The sequence below is a fragment of the Astyanax mexicanus genome, chromosome 7 (genome assembly GCF_023375975.1).
Source record: "Astyanax mexicanus isolate ESR-SI-001 chromosome 7, AstMex3_surface, whole genome shotgun sequence".
NCBI lineage: Eukaryota > Metazoa > Chordata > Actinopteri > Characiformes > Acestrorhamphidae > Astyanax > Astyanax mexicanus.
Genome location: NC_064414.1, coordinates 23326866 through 23341879, shown reverse-complemented (window position 1 = coordinate 23341879; position 15014 = coordinate 23326866). Strand labels below are relative to the sequence as shown.

The 15014-nt window shown below is 35.9% G+C and overlaps 1 protein-coding gene across 1 annotated transcript in view; it reads right to left on the bottom strand.

Annotated features, from left to right (window-relative positions):
• Nucleotides 1–9401: 9401 nt before the first annotated feature.
• Nucleotides 9402–15014, bottom strand: part of gabra2a (gamma-aminobutyric acid type A receptor subunit alpha2a) — a 37157-nt gene continuing 31544 nt past the window's right edge. Inside the window, exons 9-10 of the mRNA XM_007235791.4 lie at nucleotides 14666–14868; nucleotides 9402–13563 (exon numbers count right to left, since the gene is read on the bottom strand). Coding sequence (XP_007235853.2) covers nucleotides 13267–13563; nucleotides 14666–14868 — 500 coding nt within the window. The 3' untranslated portion in view covers nucleotides 9402–13266. The remainder of the gene's footprint in view (nucleotides 13564–14665; nucleotides 14869–15014) is intronic.

Genomic DNA, 15014 nt, shown 5'->3' with positions numbered 1-15014 from the left:
GTTTGTTTGTGTGTGTGTGTGTGTGTGTGTGTGTGTGTGTGTGTGTGTGTGTGTGTGTGTGTGTGTGTGTGTCACACATGTATAAAGTACTAGAGACCCAGATTTGAATAAAAGTGCAAGTGTTTTATCAAAAAAGTGATGATAATAGAAGTTGAAGTGTTTTTTAAGCTCCACACTTAAGGAATTTTTGTACTTAAGTATGGCAAGATGTTTTATTTAATCTAAAATGTATGGCTCAAGTACAGTATTTTAGTATGTAGCATTGAAGTAGTTCTACTTCCTAACTATACATCTGTGGTGTGTGTGTAATTCAAAGCGCACCACTACAGATTTTGTGTTTTTCAATTGTTTTTTATATTGGCAGGTATTTTCACACACTGGAAAATGAGCTTGTGATATGAATAATATAAAAGTGTGATCTGCAGATGAATAAAATATATCACATCAACACAACAGCTGACATATAAATGTGAGTTGGGTTGTCAAGTGACATTTCAAATATATCTATTTGTGAACCTTTGGATGTTTTTTTTTTTTTTTTTTTTTTCAAATTTATTAAATTGTGTCGCGTAAAATAAAATGTATAAAATTACGTTCTGTATAACACATTCCTGTAACACAAAGTTTAGTATAGTGTGATCCCCTATACAGGAATCCACTGCTCTAAACATACAATAAATACAATACACTGATTTAATTATAGGAGATGCTGCCTGTCGTCCATGACTCAAGCCTTGTGGTTCCTAGCGCACACACATAAAACACACACACACACACAAGCACGAACACAGACAAGATGAGATACAGATCTGTGCACTTTCGCATCTAATATCATTGGAGTGAAACAAAACATGACATTCCTCCAGATCCTGTTTAAGACGGAACTCTTTCTTCAGGCCACCTGACTGAACCTCCAGACACTATTCCCCCAGTTCCTCCTTAAGAGAGCCTGGCAAATGAGAGCCAGCTCACTGTGCTGCGCCTAGGGGTGTGTGCGTGTATGTGTGTGTGATGCATATATGTCTGTCTGATTGTTTTTGTACATATTCAGTACAAATCTATATTTGGAACGTCCAAACGCTGTATGGAAACCAGAGTAAAAACAGAGCTACCAGCAATACCTGCAATACCAACATCAAAATAAACATGGATTACTTTTAGATTAGATTGTTGCTAACATTTTATTTTTGTCCCTAAAATTTTATTAAACAAGGAAAATTTAAATCCTTCTAATGTGAGTTAATATAATTTATGTCAAAGTCATTTTTTATTTCATGAATTAAGTTGAATTCAGCAGCAAATTTTAAAACAGTACAAAAAGGGTCATATATACAAGGTTTTTGGTTTATCAAAGGTGTGTGTGTGTTGAGTGTATCAGATTTTTGGCACTATAAGGCTCACCGGACAATACACGTCTATTTTCAGGTCTATTCCGGTCTATGTTCATACATAAGGCACACCATATTTTACGGCGCATTATGCTACACTAGAAAGGAACCATTTTTTACTTCTAATTCAGCAGGTCTTGTCGCTGGCTGATGGTGGTGGTCGAGGGGAACTAACTAAGTTAAGTAACGCTAAGCTTAGTAAACAAAACTGTTTACACATTTTCTTTTAAAGTCACTTGAGCGTTGGATTTTAATCTACACAGATTTCTCTCCTGAAAACTATTTATTTAGGTGAGTAAAATGCTTCCATGTATTTACAGTAAGCTTGAATTCCTGAATTTCTCCAGCTCTAAACGTGGAGCATTAGCTGTAGTTTTAGCCTGAGAAACATTGAGTGTCCTGGTAAGCTAGGGCAATATTAGCTAGCAGTTTGTTCCATGTTCTTTGTTTGAACACAGTAAATGCGCAGACTACAGTCTGATTTACTCTCCTCTGAACAATGAAAAAGCTAGCGCTTAGCGGCAAATGCTATTGCAGCTCCAGCAGTGCTAGCTGGAGTTAGCAGCAGGCTACAGGCAGATAATACTCACCTCTGAACAGCGAAATAGCTAGCACATAGTGCAATTAGCGGCTAATGCTAAAACTACTCCATTCTCAGTGCTGGAGGAACTATATGCTGCACTTCAGCATAGTGGCTTTAATGCTCCTTACAACCTGACTGGTAAAATTCATACAGAAGGGGCACCAGATTATAAGGTGCACTGGCAATTTTTGGGAAAATTAAAGGATTTTAGGTGTGCCTTACAGTGCTAAAAATACACTTAATGGTTGTGTCTAAAAACATGATTGTAAAGCGTCCTTGGGTTTCAAAAAAGACCCTATATAAGTGTAACTTTATTCATTCATTCATTTAAGGTTTTGAAAATTAGTTGTAAGTAATCTTACAAACGAAATAGTTTCTTATATGGGCAGTAAGTGTTTCTTTACTGAGGGACAACACTAATAAGAATAAACACAAATAAGATTTTTACAAAAAGTGCCACATTTAGCTTTAAGGAGAAATCTGGAGTTCCTGGAGTTACTTTTTTTTACAGTTTGCTAAATAATTCCACATGTTTTCCTTACTTGATTGCATGTCTTTAATATTAATCTACAATGTAGAAAATCATTAAAGAAAAACATTGAATGAGAAGGTGTCTGCAAACTTTGAAAGCTGACAATACAAGCTGTGTTCTACACCTGAGCTTAATTAAGCTTATGTGCAACTGATGTATGTTCCATGCTTGGTTACCCACTTACAGTGCGAAGATTTACTACATTTAATAAAAGGTTATTCTACTATCATATTTTTGTGAAGAAATAAAAACATACAAGGCACAATACACAAAATTGCTAATACGGTATTACAAAAAATTGTGTTAAAACAGCTAACAAAAACAAATCCTCTTAAGCAGAGTTAGTTTTAGTATGTTATTTATAGTTATAATTTGTATGTGACAAACTGCATTGTCATCATTTGATGTTTAGGCAGCATCTACTGTAGACAGTTCTATGTGTTTGACTGATAAAATACTGAGAAAAGTCTTTATAGGCAGTCTTACCTTGACTGCAGGGTTTGGAATGCAGCTCATATGAACATTATGATCATTGAACCAATAGAAATGCTCTAAAAAGATTTGGAATAAAAATCTGTTTACATTGAATTGCATTAAAAATCATAATCATGTAAACCTGTCATATAATGTTTTTTTTTATGTGACTAAGATACTAAGTACAAACATATATATATATATATATATATATATATATATATATATATATATATATATATATACCACCCATACTATCCACACATACGAGACACTTTTCATATGACCCAAAAGTCCTCGTGTAGACAAACCTGTAGGGGTGTTTGTAGGCATGCATGTGAGCACCATTACCCACATCTGTTCTGACAGATGCTTGTTCATTCCCAATGATGTGCTTCTCCAGACGGTGTGCAGAAGAGAGAGCTGCATGTCTAATTTGTGGTCACTGATAGCCAAATCTCCTTCAGCTGCGCTCTGTGAGCATATGCTGAGAGTAAAAGCAAAAAGGAGGCTTTAGTCAAGAAGGGCTTCCAAAGATCAGTTTTATTACAGAAAAGACTGACTCTCTGCTTTGCTTTCAGTGTTGATAAGCGTAAATTCTGCTGGTCAGCCAAAAGATGCGTTCTTTAGCAAAGCACTCAGATAATTACATAAGGAAGAAGAGTAGGAAGATACTCTAAAAAGAATGAATATGAAAGTGTGAAGGAAGAGAGAGAGAGAAAGAGAGAAAGACATCAAGGGGATTTGGTTGGGTGATATGTCTGGTTCTTAAGCTGGAACAGAGAAAGAAAGTGGTCACAGCAGGCTGATATATTCAGCAAGCTTCCTGCTGAGCATCGACTAGAGCTGAGCGAGTTCAGCTGCACAAGGCCGTTCCAGCTCCCCTGCTGAGTGTGGCAGTTTGGGCCGAGTTTCGTCTGCTACTCTTGTGCCATGTGTAAATGTGTGTGTGTGTGTGTTTGTGCGAGTTTGTTAAGTGAGGGATAATAATGATGGCAAAGTAAAAGGTGGTGTGTGTGAGTTGTAATATGAGTTTTCGCTTTTAAAGTGGACATGAAAGACCAGTATTTAGTATAATTCACAAGATGTACTGTATCTTCACTCTAACAAATCTAATAGGTTTAACAGGTATCAGTGAAACAGAATTAAAATAATAAGCAATCTAAATGTCATTCTTGAAGTAAGTTTAGGTTAGTTCTGGAACGCTAACAAAATATTAGCCTACAGTGACATAGTTCCTCAATGGATAATAAAAGCCAAACCAAAAATCGATGCAGAGGGGGCTATGTAAAGGAGAGGGTTTTTGATTCAGGAGCATTAGTGCCGGACAAATAAGCTGAAGTCTGAGGTTTTTTCCCTCCGTTTTTAATTTTTTCTCTGACCAGCTGGGATGTACAGACCATCCGACTGAGGGTACTATAAAGGCAGCAGCTGTGAGCCGCAAGGAACGAGCCAAATGACGCGCCCACCCAGCAGAGCAGCGAGAGGTACTGAACGTCTAGCTAAGTTGACAATCAAAAGATAACATAGCTAGCGTTAGCTACGTATCTAGCTATCTTACTATAACTAGCTGAAGCTAGCTACCCAGCAAGCCTTCTAACTTCCAAACTGAACTCAAGTACACGAGTCTTAATGAACTCTGGACTTTACATGCTAAATAACTAAATATATAAACAAGCTAGTTAACTGGATGGCAGTACGTGCTGTTGATTGGCTGCAGGGTTTCTGCTCGGACCTCACGTAGAAAGAGCAGAGACACCTCAAAAAACATCTTGCTCTCAGAAAAGCATCTCTGAATCTCTGAGCAAATGGTCCACGTTAGCCTAGTTCAGCTTCATCCTTATCCATAATCTCGAAAAACAACAACTCTTTTCCTTAACCGTGACCACTGTACCTGGGCTCTTCAACCAACCAACCTTGTGACGTCACCACTGCTGCACGGGCACAATGGCTAAAATGTTTCATGTCTACTTTTTAAATGAAAGGGTGGGGGTTGGATTAGGAGCTCTCAATATATTGGGTTAATTGGGAGGAATCATGTTTTTGTTGTTGTTGCTGGGGGGTGGGGGGTGGGGGGGTGTTGCAGTGGTTCCACAGATGAGAAGAGTGTTAGTCAACTTCTTAGTGTTGGGTTGATGGGTGGATAAGGGTCTTTACCAGTGATCCACCATTTACATTAAGACCACCGCTGCTCATCTGGTGGTCTTTCATATTTCACATTCCTTGGCAAACTCTTATACCAGCATTAATCTGAAGAGCAGTGGAACTGTGTTCTCTGGAACGATAGTGCTCTAACCAATTGTGGGTCAACCAGTGGAGCAGCCAGTACAGTCAGCCTATAGCCAGAAGATGCTTTGTTTTTATTCAATTTGGGAACAGTGGGGATAGTTCAATCAGAAAAATACTTCAGATGAATACCAGATATGGCGGTTTGTGGCTAAGGGGTTTGTAAAATATTTTTTTGTCTTTGTGTAATGAGCAGGGATGTACTCACGAGGCACACGTTTGTAGCCAAGATAGCAATAAACGTCTGATGCTTAACTGTTGTCAGGGTTTATAATAGTGATTGTGGCACCTGTGTTTTCCGCTGCCAAGAAAGCAATACACCAGAGATTTACCTGAACACACCTCACTTACAGACCACTAGATATATATTATATATTTCTAGATATATTAGATATATTGCTAAACTCTGTCGCTATTTTAACAGCGCAGGTGGAAGACGTGAATATAGACTGATGGTGTAGTGTAGGATAGCAATGAGCATCTTGATGCACCTTGTGCAATGTATAAGATAGGGCCCAAAGTATTTAACTATTTTATTATTTTGTTTATAGATATTTTATTAAAAAGTACAATACAATACATTTTTTGTTTATAGTGTATTTTTAAGTTGCACACAAGAAACTTTTTAAATTTTGCTGTTTCTTATTAATGGGTTCAGAGCTGGGTTCTTTGGGGAAATATACAGAGAAAATCATAAGCAATAACTTCATCTGATTTAAGTCTGCACATAATTTTCACATGAATAAAATATTGTCACAATATTGAGAACAATATTGTCTTTCAGTTTACGCACTTTGGGGAATGACTGCTGATCCAATAGCTTTTACAGATGTGGAAATAATAAAACATTTGATTCAACAAATTTGAGTACATCTCTCTAGGACGAATGGAAAGGGCTACAGCGCCCCACACCCTATACCCACTAAAACAGCCCACCACAAAGAGGTGGGAGAGGTGGCCATTGTAAACATTTTATTGCAGTCATCAGTGGCCTGGTCACAGGGTCTGGCCTTTCAGCGTGAGACAGGCCAGAGAAAAAGCAGCTTTTGATAGAGAGCCTGCAGGAGTTCATTCACACAGCAACACTGCTGCAGAGAGACATTTTCCTCTCTATAATGTACAAAACAGACTGACTGAGAGGAGCTGAAAATAGGCCACTTTAAAACAGGCAAGAAAAACATCAGAAATATCCACAATGTTCTTGTCAGTGAGTCCAGTAATGAGGTTTCAGTTCAGATCAAATTGAATACCTCACTGTAATTGATGTCTCTTTTGAACCAAGGCACAATGATTGCTTTAATCATTAGTCTTGCTTTTTCACAGGTGTCAGCCGACCCATTTTTTTCTATTTAATATAGAAAATGAATCAATTCAAGCCATTTTGGTTTTCTTAGATTTTTTTATCTGCACTAATGACTGCAAAAAAGCATGACCAGGCAGTCATCTGGCAGATATGTTTTTTTTGTTACAGATGGGAAAAACAGCAGGTTTTGGATGCTCAACATGGGTCACAAGTGTCCTCAATTAACTTGTTTTTGATTCACATACATCATTTTTATTTTTTCCTTCATTACTTTTTGAATAAAAAGTTTTTTTTTTGTATCACTACCTATCTAATGCACAATATGGGTCAAAAATGTTTTATTAACATATGTTTGAAATAAATGAATCATATTTGAAGTATAAAGTAAATATCTTGTTTTTCTTTAGTACAAATCTCTAGTTTACACACACAGGTCAGACACGACCCACATGCATTCACCATTTCCTAGCACAGCAAAGCACAGCACAGCTCCCGTCACACAGCTCAGTAATATTTTAACATTGTTCTAACGTTTCTTTAGAAAACTACTGATGGTAGTTAAACATAACTGTATGTAATGTGTGATTATCTTTAGGACACATTACTTGTCAGAAAGTTACAAGTAATTATTATTAGCCAGCTATTTAATTTTGACATGTTCTATTTTAGTTAGCTTAATCTACTGGAGTTAGCTTAGCTACGTACTTAGCTATGTAGTTAGAACTACTTAGCTAAGTACACTGGTGGGCTATTATCAAAGTAGTTAGCTTAGCTACAGGGTATTTTCACAATAATTAAATAACAAAAGTGAATTTTATTAAATTAAAGAATAAACTACTTAAACAAAGTAATTGTTAAAGTTTTATATAGTATAACAGTTTCAAATGTTCAGTAGAAACAATGTGAATAACAGTAACGTACCAAAATATGGGCTTTTATACACATATTGTGTATACAATAATAATAATAATAATAATAATAATAACAACAATAGAAATTGAACCAAAAAACATACCTACCATAATTGCAAATACACAATAAACAACAGTACCTTTAAACCTTAACAGAAAATAGCAAATCAAATACAAAATTAATTTAACGTGTCAACAACTAGCTAGCTAAATAATTACTTGTAACGTTCTAAAATTTTATTAAAGATGCTTTTTTAACCACCTAACCACCCTGAAATCCTGACTGTGTGTGTGTGTGTGTGTCAAAATGACAACCATGCTGCAAATACTAAATAAGTGCTAAATTAATTACTTTAAACAAATGATTAAAGTATTAAGTTACTTGATTTTATATTCCACTTGTATTAATTAGTCATTTTGACCCATGTGTGTAAATTCCATGAAGTTATGTAAACATTTAAATAACAGTAGTGATCAAAAGACTAGATATTTACTTGGAATATTCAATCCTAAATATATATTGAATCCAAAAGATAAAACTCAGGCAGCATGAAATAACCCGGGAAATAATTCTGTAAAATCTGTTTAAATTAAATAATGTGTATTTGTTGGTGAAGTGTTATGAAAGAAAAGTGATTGCAGCAAGTAACAGGCCGAATGTAAGCGAGTAAGAGGCATGATATTAGGTTTAGGATTTTAATCATGTAACATTTGCCCTTGGGCAGCATAATATTACAGTAGGTTGATGAAGAGGCACATCCACTGGATGGAATTAGCTTAGAGCCTACAATTTTAATCTAAAATATATTTAAATGCATTTCTTATTACAGGTTTCACCTATTCATAATAACATCAGGACAAATAAAAAAAAAATCAATAATCTTTTACAAATCATTCTTTTTTATCTCACATCTATATCTTCTGTTCTTTTTTGTCAGCTGTATTTACATTGTGAGCCAAAGAGTGACACAACAACAGTGCAGCATTGTTTACCAAATTACCAGTACTGCATTTGTAGATAAAATAAATGTTTAATTATATTTGGGGGCATTGTTATTGTCAGGTATATTTTGCAGTTAATCCTAATGCAGTTATTTTGAAAAGATAAAGGCAGTAATAGTAATATGAATACTATACATGTACGAAATCTATGAGTAACTGTTTCTATTGTCCAGTGAAGATTTTCTAGATTTTATAGCATTGCTGCGAGGATTTGATTGCATTCAGCGATAAAAGCATTAGTAGGATCAGAATGTTGAATAATCACCTCTCCACCTCATTCACAACCATAAAACTCATCCCGGCTTCAGAGAGTCCTATTCTATTGGCAATATTTCTTTTTCTGCAGGGACTAGTCAAGATGTGTTAGTGTGTGCATTTGCACATCTGTGTCAGCAATGGGTGCAGGTTAAAATAGTTAATGGCTCAATCAGAAGGGCACATGCATAAAAACCTATAGGGTTAAAGGGGTTAAGAAAATATGAATCAAATCAGCAAATCAACAGATTTTATTCAGTTTTTTTTAAAGACCTCTTACAGTGATTGTACTCAGTGTCTAAGACAGACATTAAAAAAATATTTTTTCTGGTAAACCACAGTTGTAAACATCATTCAGCATCTTTCAATGCAATAGTAAAACACATGAAGCAAGACGATCAGTGCAATACAACTATAACACTGTACAAGGTAAACAGGTCATGTCAACTAGTTCAAATATTTTTTTACTAGAAATAAAATTGATAAAAGAAATGTATGATAAAGTGCCAGATTAGGATTACTACAAAAATGCTACATATGGGTGCAGAACTGTGCTGGCATGAGTGTGTATGTACTACAGTGCAGCTAAATGAACAGAAGTCAGCTTTTTTGTTTTTTTAAGCTATAGTAGGTGATTTGTCTGAATAACATTTTTTGCTATGGGATGTGAACTCTGTTAATGCTTGGGTACAGTTCAGTTAATGCTTGGGTGCAGTTCGGTACTGCTTGAGATGATCTCGAGCCTGGTCCCCCCCCAGGGCTGAGGTGAAAAACTAAATTGAGGGAGGTGACGGGGTGGAGGTGGGCGTGAGTTTGTTCGTCACGGAGGTGAGTTGTGACTTGGAGGTATATATAGGGCGAAGGGGTGGAGCTTGTAATTGAGGCGCTCTCCATATCCCAAAATTTTGTTAATCCTTAACAACACTAAAGAAAGAGCAAAATAAAACAATCTCATGCACATACACACTGCAAAAACTAAATCTTAGCAAGTGAAATTATCTAAATTTAAGGCAATAAATCTTATTTTCTTCTCTGATAAGACTTTTTGTCTTACTAAGCATTGTGTAAGTGTTAGATTATTTTGCTTACTTTAGCGACAATTATCTTAATCATTCTTACTTAGAATTTGTACCTTATTTTAAGTAATTTGAACTAAAAATAAGCACAATCAAGCAGCAATCAAGTTATTATGATTCTTGTGTCCAAAAATAGTGATTTTTTTTGCTTGATTTAGGTGTTACTTCACTCATTTTGAGACTTTGCCATTGCTTTTTGTAAGAAATCTTACTAAGAAAATTTTCCTTATCTCAATGGCAGATTTTTTTTGCTTAATATACATATATTTGTCTTAATTTGCATATATTTTGTCCAGTTTTTGCCAATGTATTTTTGGCAGTGCACTGTTGTGTGTTAGGAGCTAACATCACCAGTTTCCACTGCTAATAACAAAAAGAAAGAAACAAAGCGAGGACGCTTTAGTGAAGTAACCTGTAGCCTAGAAAGTGATGCTGTTGAGCAGGTCATTGTCTTGTTTATTTTACAAGCTTGCATCTTCCTGTTTTGTGGAGAATGGCTTTGGACACAGGCCTGTGGCTAGAGAGCTGGGTTTGGCTTACACTACTGGTTTCCACAAAATCACCTACTATAGTCTTTTCATACACTATATGAGCTTAATTTGTGTGAGTTTAGCATTCTGAAGTGATTTCAGAAGTAGACAACTTCACATCGAGAATATTTGAAGCAAACTGCTTCTATAAATGCACCTCTGAGTGTCTCTGAAGTAGAAAGGCTTTCTGATTTTTTTTCACTGTATAGAAAAAATAAATACCACAAGAAATCATCTACAAATGATCACACAAACTACAAGGAATAGAAATGAAGCTACATACTGCAAAAATTATAGAGTAAAAAATACTTACATTTTCTCCCTAGTGATGCATTTATTAACTGAGCTGCTTAGCAGTGCAGAATTGCACTCGTTGGCAGTGCCCTTGTGGGAGGAGAGAGTAGTAGTACGGTAGTATGCCAGAAGGAAGAAAAGTTGAAGGGGTGTGAATACTTTTGCAAGCCACAGTACTATCCTTGAAAGGTGATCACTGATTGAAAAAGACACATAAAAGGCAGTTTTCTTGAGGATATGTCGCAGAATAAAATATAATACAAAATAATTTCAACAAATTTTTAGAAAACCAAAAACAAAAAGGTTTTTGATGAGGAACAGGGCTGTATATGATTGCGTTAGTAACTGAGAAAGATGTAAAATATGAAGAAGAATTTATCCTTATCCATTAATCCACCCACTCACTAGCCCTCCTCCATCACTTGCATTGATTCCAGCACTAGAAGGGTGAAGACTAGCACACGCCTCCTCCGATACATGTGCAGTCACCCACCTCCTCTGCTATACAGCAGTGGTTCTCAAACATTTTAGACCATGTCTCACCAAATTAAACATCCAAGAACCACCTACAAGCCATTTTACAGGAACACAGGTACCACACACATGTTTACACAGTATGCTAGATGTGGAATCCACATATATACATGTTGTCATATCTTTTGCCAGTTGTTCATCCCCTGTTGTGTGGATTTTGCCTGCTTTTGCAGTCTGTAAGTTAGTATTAGGGTAAGTTGTTTGATTGATTATTGTTTTTGGTTAATATATTATTTCTACTGAGATATCAGAAGTATCTAGACAAAGGAAAATAAACAAGAGTGCCAAGCAGTAAAGTACAGTGTTTACCACCTCATTTAGCTAATAACTGTAATGCCGAAACTAGTGATCTCCCCGACCCGGTCATGTATTTTTCGGAATCGGATGGAAAAGTATCGGAATCAGATCACTGCTTTATCAAAAATGTAATGTTACATAGTCCATACGTACATGCTGTAAACACTATACATAGGCACAGTAGACTAATGCTAGTCTAAAGTTCTATGGCGCAAATATCCGGGTTACAGACTGAGCTTCTATTTATTCTATATAGCTTCTATATTATTCCCCATTGAACGTCTCTGAACAGTACAATTAGCAAATTAGCCATAGCACTGCTAACACACTATTCTCCCTCAGTGTCCCTCTGAATTAGTTCCCCTTTTGTAAATCAGTACATAGGAATAAACTGTTGTAATAAGCTACTTATGCATTATTTTTAACAGATTAACTAGAAACATGTCTCAATTTTGAAACTTCCATTTGTAAACTATAATTTTTAAACTACCTTTTTGGAAAATGCATATTAACAGTTTTTAACTTAGTTGCCTCAATGTACTCAGATAATTATGACGAGATATTTCTGTCTAATATTTTATTTTTATAAACATTTTGTTTATTTTAGGGAATATGTATATTTAAATGGAAATTGCTATTTAGTACTTGTTCATTATTAATAAAATGGTGTATAATAATAATTTAAAATTACTTCAAAAACCTTAAGGGACAACCTGTTGCATGTGTTCTTTCTTTTTTATTTTCCCTAATAGCAAGTTGTTTGATTGGTTATAGTTTCTGGTTAATACAGTATCCCTGCTGAGAATCTCAGAAAGATTTAGACAGAGAAAAATAAACAACTAGAGTACCAAGCAGTGAACTATAGTGTTTCCTACCATATTTAACTATTACCTGTAATTCAGTGTTAACTGTTGTGAACTGTTGATATAGCACATATTGTGGCACTCCACAGGGTTTTACTCTTAAGGCCAGTGATTATGACAATAGATAATAATGTTAGTAATATATGTTAGTAATTATAAAACTGCAGTTATAAATGTTACGTTAGGAAAATTACAGGTGGAAACTTTATAGATTTCAGATTTCAGGCATTAATATATTAATGTAAGCTAATTTTCTTTTCTGAGGTCATCTAGTGTACCACCTTGGAATGCTTAGGGTAGTACCAATGGTACCTGTTCAACAGTTTGAGAACCACTGCAATACAGCATCTTTAGACAGAGAACATGCTTGGATGCAACACTGTGTACCCAGTTCCAGTACACTGACTAATAAATAGCATCATATCTGAATAGCTATTGATTATCAATTAGTTAGAATACATTAGTGTAAATAATCATAGAGCATGGGTCAGCATGTCCTGCTCAGTTCTGTGCTCTTTCTACTCAAGCTCACCTGATTCAGCTCCCCTATGTCAGGTCTAGCAGGTCTGTTAGAGAGAGATTTTTTGCTTTGTCAGAGTTTATTGTAAAATAAAAGTTAATTTCAACTTAATGTGATATTTCATTTTAACTTCACCACACAGGCTGAATATAAAGTGGGAAAAAATCTAATTGCCACTCTAATAAATCTCCATATGTGGTATTAAATCAGCTAAATTAATAAAATTCTTACCTTCTGTAAGACTGTAGTATTATTATTATTTTAAAAAAAAAACATTACTTTGTCTCTCAACAGACAGAAAATCAAACACTTGGCTCTGCTGTGTGTGTGTGTGTGTGTGTATGTGTGTGTTTGTAACTGTATAGTATGTGTTAGTGCTGTGAGAGAGTATGGGATTTACGAGGCTGTAATAAAAGCTTCAGTGCGAGGGGACCATGTTCTTGATGACAGGCTCTCTGTTGAGATAAGTGGCCCAGTAGACCAGGTTGAAGCTGCCGAAGAGCACGGGGAAGATGATGCGGGACATGCGGTCGATCTTGCTCACACTGTTGAAGGTCTTCTTGCTCTCTTTGGCCACAGGCTGAGCTTTGGCTGGCTCTGCTGGAGCGCTCTTGGAGACGGTGGGGAGAGCTGAGTCTTTACCAATTTGGGGGGCGTAGTTAGCCACAGCCACTGCATACGCATTATTCTTCTTCATAACAGAGCCCTCCTTCTTCTGTGGATGTGTCACACGGTTAATGCATAAATCAACAAATAATGATCTGTAAGGCCATGGTTATTCAGTCTTTACACACACTGCACCAATAATACAAGTGTACACTAAATAATTACAGGAATTTTTCAGTTCTGCATCACAGTCTGGTTGACAATACATTTGAAGTTGAGCCATAAGTCAAACATGATTTAATGTTTGTGCGGAAATGGTTTAATTTATGGAGGGAAAACACTCAACAGACGTGTGTGTGTGTGTGTGTGTGTGTGACTGAGAGAGAGAGAGAGAGAGAGAGAGAGAAAGTAAGTGATTGAGAGAGAGCACCTGTCTTAAAAATGAGGAAAAAATTAAGCGCAAAAATTATATTTTAAAGATACACAATTAGACATTTGCTACATAATTATACAGCATGTTGTGTTTTTCTTATTTAAAAAAAAATGATATTTTTTATTTTTTATTAAAGTTTTTAATCAGATTTCATAAAAAATTCTTTTTTTTAGACAGGATTAAATAAAGGCCTAAATATGAAAGAAAAAAGTAGAAGATTTATTTATTTCTGTCATTGCCAAGAAAGAAAACTTCTAAACCATGTTTATAGGACTTGATTTATTTAATATGGGTCGACATGACTCAGTCAATAATCTGATTAGATTCTAAATAAAAACATGACGCATGTACCTCTACAGTTGCTATGCAGCCTGTCAGAATTTCAGAAACCTCTAAATAAAAAATACAGTTTTTTTTGGTGTATAAGGACATGAAATGTGGTTGTCATTTCATTGTTAAATGTTGTTTACTGCCTTTTGGGCAACTTGTCTACATCATGCTATGACATTTGCAGAACTCAAATAACTAAATAATTATAATAATAATGACTGGAAACCTCCATGGATATTCACACATCCTCATTACTAACACACTGCTAATTATCTTAATAATGGCGAGAAAACATGATGTTCTGTTTCAACAAAGACAATACTCAGAACTGCATCGTCTGTAAATTGATGTGCTCTGAGTGATCCTGTGTATGAGTAAACTCATTCAGCCTTCAGAAGCACAGCTGCCAGATGTGTCTTCCTGCAACTGTCTGCGTAGTCATGGTTACCTTGTCGTTCATGATGCTTTTTCCATCCCAGGCCCAGCCTCGTTTGGTGAAGTAGTTGACGGTTGCGAACTCGATCAGAGCAGAGAAAACGAAGGCGTAGCACACAGCGATGAACCAGTCCATGGCCGTAGCGTAGGCCACTTTGGGCAGGGAGTTCCGGGCACTGATACTCAGAGTGGTCATGGTGAGGACTGTGGTCACACCTGGATGGAGAACAAACACACAGAACACACAATGATGTTTTTAGCCCCTTTTTTAGCCTCAATGTTACAAACAGCTGCATTTGTCCCAAACCTCTCGGGTGTGTTTTCAGCTTTGCTGAAATAATAATCTCTGTCGTATTTTTGAC